The sequence below is a fragment of the Asparagus officinalis genome, chromosome 4, assembly GCF_001876935.1.
Source record: "Asparagus officinalis chromosome 4, Aspof.V1, whole genome shotgun sequence".
In the NCBI taxonomy this organism is placed as follows: domain Eukaryota; kingdom Viridiplantae; phylum Streptophyta; class Magnoliopsida; order Asparagales; family Asparagaceae; genus Asparagus; species Asparagus officinalis.
Genome location: NC_033797.1, coordinates 42,101,859 through 42,109,358, shown reverse-complemented (window position 1 = coordinate 42,109,358; position 7,500 = coordinate 42,101,859). Strand labels below are relative to the sequence as shown.

The 7,500-nt window shown below is 34.1% G+C and overlaps 1 protein-coding gene across 4 annotated transcripts in view; it reads left to right on the top strand.

Annotated features, from left to right (window-relative positions):
* Nucleotides 1–7,500, top strand: part of LOC109837292 — a 35,659-nt gene that overhangs the window by 21,176 nt on the left and 6,983 nt on the right. For all 4 annotated transcript variants that reach the window (XM_020405475.1, XM_020405474.1, XM_020405473.1 and 1 more), the window contains exons 7-13: nucleotides 1–9; nucleotides 102–173; nucleotides 2,370–2,435; nucleotides 2,524–2,641; nucleotides 4,679–4,775; nucleotides 6,466–6,625; nucleotides 6,698–6,746. The exon at nucleotides 1–9 is cut by the window's left edge and continues 66 nt beyond it. In XM_020405475.1, coding sequence (XP_020261064.1) covers nucleotides 1–9; nucleotides 102–173; nucleotides 2,370–2,435; nucleotides 2,524–2,641; nucleotides 4,679–4,775; nucleotides 6,466–6,625; nucleotides 6,698–6,746 — 571 coding nt within the window. The remainder of the gene's footprint in view (nucleotides 10–101; nucleotides 174–2,369; nucleotides 2,436–2,523; nucleotides 2,642–4,678; nucleotides 4,776–6,465; nucleotides 6,626–6,697; nucleotides 6,747–7,500) is intronic.

The following is a 7,500-nucleotide window of genomic DNA, read 5'->3' as shown; positions in this document are numbered from 1 at the left end:
TCTAATGAGGTCAGCAATGTTTATAATATTTTTTTTCTAATCATTTTATCTTGACTATTAAGTACAGGCAGAACATGTGAAGGCTTTTCTTTTCTCTGCAGGCACCAAATGAATTACTACTGTATAATCTTCGCTCTGGAAGGGCAATACAACTCAGTGGCCATAATTGCCAGGTCTCTTATTTTCAATGCGTCTTAGACGTCATCATCGAAGTTTGCATTCCTGGATTAAACCTGCTTTATACTTTATGTATGATGTGATGTGTGTAAGACTTGAGGATACCTTATTAATCACCTGAAATTGCCTGCAATATAATGTTGTAGGTCATAGTCAATAGAGAGGGAGGGGAGTACACAATATAGCTCCCTGACTGTCACAGCATGCTTTCCGCTGCATTCTTTTTGCTTCGATCTGTTACTAGGGTTTTTTTTTAATCTTTTCTGCCAGATGCTTTCTACTACATTCCTATTAACTATCCAGTGTGTTCAGTTTTTGTTTTTTTTCCTTTTTCCTTTTAAAGTTGGGGATGGGGTGTATGGGTGGGTGGAAAATAGCTCAGAGCCTCAGACTCATGTCCAATACTCACCTGTAATATGCATGCATGTTTGTAGGCACACTGCTATTACATTTGTTCCATCAAACTTACTTTCTCGCTGTTTCTCCATTACTTTCCGTTGTTGTCGTGAGTTTGTGTGATGTGTATCGTGGATGTGTGTGGTGAGGCGGGGATTGGGGTTGTGGTAGGAGGGAATGGAGGTTTGTGATAGTTAAAGTTTCACTTTGGCTCATATGTATGTGTAGATTTGGTTGGCTTGATTGGGTTTGAAGCAATGAAACCTGACTCTTTCTAAGCCACTTAACTAATTGGCTATTAGAGTTTACACAATTTTGTCAGGTTATAAATTATAGAAATCCTGAAACGGTTGCCTGCCATGCACTGTGATAAAAAACGGGAAACCTCTCCAACACATGTGAATCAAATGTAATTATAGCATACATTCCAAACGCATTTGAGACAGTTCACAGTTGCTATACGCATATGAGGATGATATATCTTTTAAATGTACTGATATTAGAAACTTGTAGTAAGTTGGCGATAAGCTGTTCAGGAAACATTATAGACATGTCTTATTTATGCAAGAGTTTCTGGAAAACCGACTTTACTGTTTATCTTTGTGGGCACAACACATGTATTGATTTCTAAAGAATAATTTCTTTGAGTAACAGTTATTGATTTAACAATATTGGAGCATGCACTGTATGTATAATAAATGAATATAATTTATTTTACTATAAATTAGAATTGAGAAGTTAACAATTTATTGAAATAATTATATATAAATAAGTCTATACATGAAGATCGAAATATGCTAGCATTATCTTGTATAATCATCTTCATGCATTTTGGTGTGCATTGGAGACACTTTATATGTATTATTCAGTTTCTTTGAAGTATTTCTTCATTAAAAACCTACAAGAATATGTAGAAATGATATTCTTGTGATTATATACTGTTTGCATGTGACTACTTTTATATGTAATCGGGAATGATTCTTTTTTTCCTTTTAGTTGGAGAGGAATCTCCTTCTCTTACTTTTTGTTGCATTGAATACTCACATACAATGGTATGAGGTGGGGGATGATTGGTCCGCACTTTCTGTTGGCTCCTGTCATGCCCCCGGTTAGCCTAGTCACCATCAGATCTGAAGATCCAATAAGTAGAGAAGTGAAAATGTGAGAATCTCCTCTTTTTAGAAGAAGCATAGTTAGTCCTATATGAAAGGAACATAGACTAGCCCGATCATATTATATTTTAATAGATGGTGCTATTAGATATAACTCCTATATTGTTTTGAAGTATTTGTGTAGAACTTGATTCTATTTTGGTTAGAATTATAGTTCTGTTGGAATTTTATCTTTCCCAGAGTAGTAGTTGAGCAGAAGTGGATACTTTTCCTATATATATGTAGTGCGTGTAAGTAAAAATGTAGATTTTCTTATGAAAGATTTGATTATTTCATTGCCACTGATTGTTCTTGGGTAGATTCATTCTCATCTTCTTTGTCTTCTTTCTTTGCTAATCTCTCTTTCTCCATAAATCCCTTCCTGTTCTGCATGATAGAGTTGTCAAACCTCCTGAAAGTTCTGCTTTTGTTTGCAATATGACCTGTTCTCATCTTCTTTGTCTTCTTTCTTTGCTAATCTCTCTTTCTCCATAAATCCCTTCCTGTTCTGCTTGACAGAGTTGTCAAACATCCTGAAAGTTCTGCTTTTGTTTGCAATATGACCCGTTCTGGATCTTGACTGCTTTATATTTTTTTATTCGCAAACTGCATTTGAGTATGGGTCTTTAATTTTGTTGTTGGCAGATCCAGGCTGTTGATTTTGCAGTTAGAGGTGCGAGCATTGTTTCATGTGGTTCTAAATTATTGAAGGTACATATTTAGAAAGCTGTTCAACATGTAATTTGAAGTCCTTATTGAAATTTCTTTATCCTTATATTTTTGCATTGACATGAAATAGGTTTGGGACTGCATAACTGGTTCTTGTCTTTTTACCCTGGGGCCTTCTTGTGATGATCAAGCATCTGTTGGACACACAGAACAGATTAATGCGATGACTGTTAATCGTTGGCAGTCTTGTATGTACATTTTCCTACATGTCTGTTTTTCGTTTATATTACATAAATCATTATAATATCAATTAGCTTTTGTTTTTATTCACAAGATTCTTTCTCTTTTGTTTCTTTTTCTTTAAGTCCATATTTTTCTGATTTTTATTATTTATAATTGACATAATATATTTGTAGCTGCACTTCTGTGGTATGAAATTCAAAGTAACCCTGTAATTTACACAAAGATACAGCCAACTTAGTTTTGAAAAGTTGCTCTTACCTTTTCACAATTTCTTCTTTTGCTGGAATCCTCATGAAATTCATCTTCTCTATATTGTGTAATTGATATCAATCCCAAAGTCCTGCACAGATTGCATTGGCCTTCGTCATTGATGCAGGTCATGGTCTGTGAATGGGGTCCCTGTGGGATAGCCTGGATCAGTATGGGCTAATATTTGGCATTAAATATTACAAGAGCTGCATGAATATTAGCCCTACCCTGGTTCATGCTGTCAAGTTAAAATGAGGTCAGGATGAGAATAGGCTATAATTGTATATAACACCATAAAATTGCAAAGTTCTTAATTTGTATCCATAAGACTAGTAAATCTCTGTGGGGATGTTCAGGCAAAAAATGGATGAGTTTGTATTGTCACACATTTGCGTAGGCTTTGGCCTGGCCAGACCCATTATGACATCCCTAGTTAAGAATAATTTGTCTTCATAAATAACTTGTTACATAGGAATCTAAAGTATCGCCAACTACGTTACTTTATCTTTTATGCGTGGTCTTCTTTAATTTCAAGCCTGCAAATCTGACTCCTTAGTTCTTGTTCATGGTATACCTAAAGCTATTATTATTGTTTTGTTTGTTCCTAAGATTTGTTTTCCCTTTGTCGTTGCAATATGTTTTTGTTGTTCCAACCTCATGAAAGGATGGAAGAGTTGGTGCGGTTTGCACCTTATTTAATTTTGGAGCAACATTTTATGCTGTCAGGGATTTTCTATTGTTTTGAAGCACCATTTAGTTGCTGTTCATTCATACAGAGGTCTCAATATTGTCATCCAGCTTGTTGGTTTGTCTTTTAGTGAGAGATCATATCTTTCTCTTTGTCATGACTTCCTATATCTTTATACGGCATACATAACGTTCTCCAGAAACCTTATGTTGTCTGCTGGTATCTTGCTCTGATTTATCACCATGATATAATTTGCATTACACATCTCACGTTATGGATATTTGGTTAATTTTGAAACTTGAGTCATGTCTAAGTTTATACAACCTGGGCTTCTCTTGCAATCTTGCGGCTGGAACTATATTTGTTTTATTTTAGATGATGCAGTAGAAACATGTCAATATTTCATTATATCATTGCTCTCCTTGATGAGTTTGTTATATTATAAACTATGTTCATTTGTTGTACTTTGGATGATGCAAAAGAAACCTGTCTATTTTTCATGATAACATTGCTGTGCCTTTCTTGATTGCTGTGCCATTCTTGATTATTTTGTCCTAATATGGAGGATGTTAGTGCTGGATTCATTTTTCTTCAATTCCTTTAATAAGCTTCAACGCGACTACTACTGGTCAATTATTTTTCTCGAGGTCCTTTTAATTAACTGGGCATGTTAATGTCCATGGATTCTTTTGTCTGAGCATATTGCTTAGAATTCCTGGCCAAGCTAAAAGATTTTTGCAGTGTTAAGATCTTAGTACTTGTTGGAGAATCAAATGGGATAAACTGATGATTTTATTTTTTTAATTTTTGTAATATTATTAGAATTTCCTTCATATCTATCATACCATCTTTAATTGTTATTTCCACTAAAGTAAAAGAAAATATGTACAAGCTTGTTGGTAATTCTGGCATCTATCTTTATTTTCGTATGTTTTGTGCACTATATATTCAACCACTAGATTGGATATTTGCTGCACTATATTTTATAAATTTTCCATCTTTAGCTTCGTTGGCTTTTGTAATATTGTGTAGTTGTTTATGTAGAATTCATAAATACAGCTCTTTAGCATTCCAAGCTTGTGGGTTATCTCTCCTTTTCTGTTAGGTCTTGTGGTGACCAGTGGTGGGAGAGGAGATGGGAAACTGCTCCTATGGAATGCTTTGAGAGGAGAACTTGCTGCTGATCTCAATGCGAACATAAGGTAACATAATATATTTATTGCTTTCTTTCATGCATCTTTGTTTCATTGGTAGACATTTACATCTTTCTTGCATGTACCTGCTTATCTATTAGTTTTAATGTGGTTTTTATGTTGATGCTAATGACATAATATTGGATAAAATTTGTATAAACAACTGTTCCTTACATTAACATCTGAATATTTTGTTCCTTAATAAATATCATTAATGTTACACCTTAATTGATCCCAACATTTTCTATCACTAACTAAAACTATAAAGTAGATATTGGTTCTCATATTGAAGCTTCATTTGAGTATGGGTCTGATGCTATTTTAATAAAGATACTGGTCATTTCAGGGAAAGATAAAGAGAAGGTGGAAGGTGTCTTATACTAATTATGGCTACTGTTTATTAATCCCCTCAATATTTAAGTGCAAAATTCTTCTTAAGCTTATAGAATTATTTCTCCACTAGGAATAGTAACTAACTAGTGTACGTTTTGCATTCTAAAGAACCCTGTTTTATTTAAGTAAAGACAGTTATTCATTGCGGGTATTGTCTTGTTTTTGGGTTCTTCTCATACGCTACTTTCATGCATTCAATCGCTGTACTCTTGAATCTTGTGATCATCTAATTTCCTCCCATTTGGCATGATACAATGATGCATAACGTAGTGGCCCACCTAAGTGGAGGCTCTTCAGTTACTCATCTCATCTATTGTCAATTATTGTTCATACTGTAGGTATTTGCTTTTATTATACAATTCTGATTACATATAATTTTTCTCACTTTCCGAGTTACAAACAACCGTCTTCTGCTAACCGTCCATCAATCCAAGAAAACAACGGTTTGGAAACTTGATTCACAAACTTTACATTGTTCTAAGGTTTTGGAAATGTGATTATCACATAGATGTAAGAAGCAATATGTGATTATAGTTTAAGTAATAGCTGGACTATAAATTTCACCATCGTTGCAGTCTGTGCTTCAAGGTGTCTATAGAGTTTGGTTGCACACATCATATTACTTTTTATTGGATGTGGACCTTGTTCTTGTCTTTCTAATTTCTTTCCTTTTTAGTGGGGAAGATAGCTAAGTTATGTGGCTTCGTGCATCTTCATTTTTATTTTCTTTCTATGAACTTTAACGGTCCCTTTATCTTCTTTTGAGATAAAAATCTTGTTAACTTATCTATATTATATATTTGATAAATATTCTTGTCCTTTTTCTCACTGAGAGGATGTCTAAATCAGTTTTCCTTGCTAACCCTTATAAGGAATTAACATCAAAACTCTTTGATTCTGTGTTTTGGTGTCAGGAACTAGGGCCTAGGGCGTAGGTGTTGTGACTCCTTATTGTGGAGGGAGGGATATTTGCAATGGGTTTATAGAAGAGAGTAATTCCAAGTTTTGACAAGAGTTGAATGTTGATCAATTAGACTACATGACTTAAAAACACTTCATTTTTTGATTCTTTGGCATTTTTATATGTTGAGAGACTTTCTTAGGGCAATTCCTCATGGTCAATACAATTGAGATATTGCATGATGACTTGTCGTATACTATGATGTGGTAACACGGTTTTAAGTTCTTCGGTGCTTTCTGTTGCCTAATTACTTGATCACTCATGTTTTACTTCTAATTGACTCAAGGTACTTGCGCTGTACCTGCTGGACATTGACAGGAAAATGCAATTACATTCTTGTTGCAGGGTGAAAGACCAGCCTCATCCTTCTCTTAATGTGATGGAATTTTGTAGCGAAAGCCTTCTGGCTTGTGGAAGTGATAGTGAATACGGTGGTCCAGCTGTAGTGCAGTTATGGGATTTTGACTCTCCACAGTCCTGTCTGTCTTTTGCTGCTAATGATTCTGTAAGTTATTTTCAATTAATGTTCTTGTTATGATGATTCAGTTAATATCCTGCTTATTGCACATGTCCGCAGTATATTACCTCGCTGAAAGCAAATCCATCTTGCAACACTTTACTCACAGGTAGATTCTCCCTTGTGCTTTATTGTTCTTTTTGTGCTTATATTTTTGGACAAAATGACCAACTCCTCTTTAAATAAGTATTGTTGAAGTTTCAATTTGCTTCCCATAGTATCAATTTGCCTATTTGTTCTCCTTATTGTATGTTTCTTTGCCAAATGCAGTCCTTTTGTGAAATAAGCGTTAAATCCTTAATGGAGGGTGACATGGTATATCATTTTAAATGATTTATTTAGTGAACTTTACAAAAACTCCAAAAAAATTTCAAAATTATACATGGCGTCTTAAAAAATTGGAAATTGCAAAAAACACCTCAAAAATTATAAACACTTACTTGAAAATCTAAAATTTACAAACCTTAAAAAATCCAAAATTTACACAAAACACCCTAAATTTTGAAATCACAAAAGATATCCCAAAAATTTCAAAATTATTTACATCACTGGGAATCTGAAAACTGCAAAATACCCTAAAAATTAAATTTTGCAAAAGATCCGAAAATTGCAGAAAAGACCATGAGGTTTTAAAAATCCCGAAAGATCCAAATTTTTTTGACAGTCCCCAGAAAAAATTTATGGGGCTGTTAGTAGTTTTTGGAATTTTTAGGTGGTGGTTTGAAATTTTCAAAATTTCCATTAAGTATTTAACGGTTTTTGCGCAAAAGGATCACATTGGGCAAAGGAACATAGTATAAGGAGGAAAATAGGCAAATTGATAATTTAGGGGGCAAGTTGACACTTCAACAATACTTTTTAAC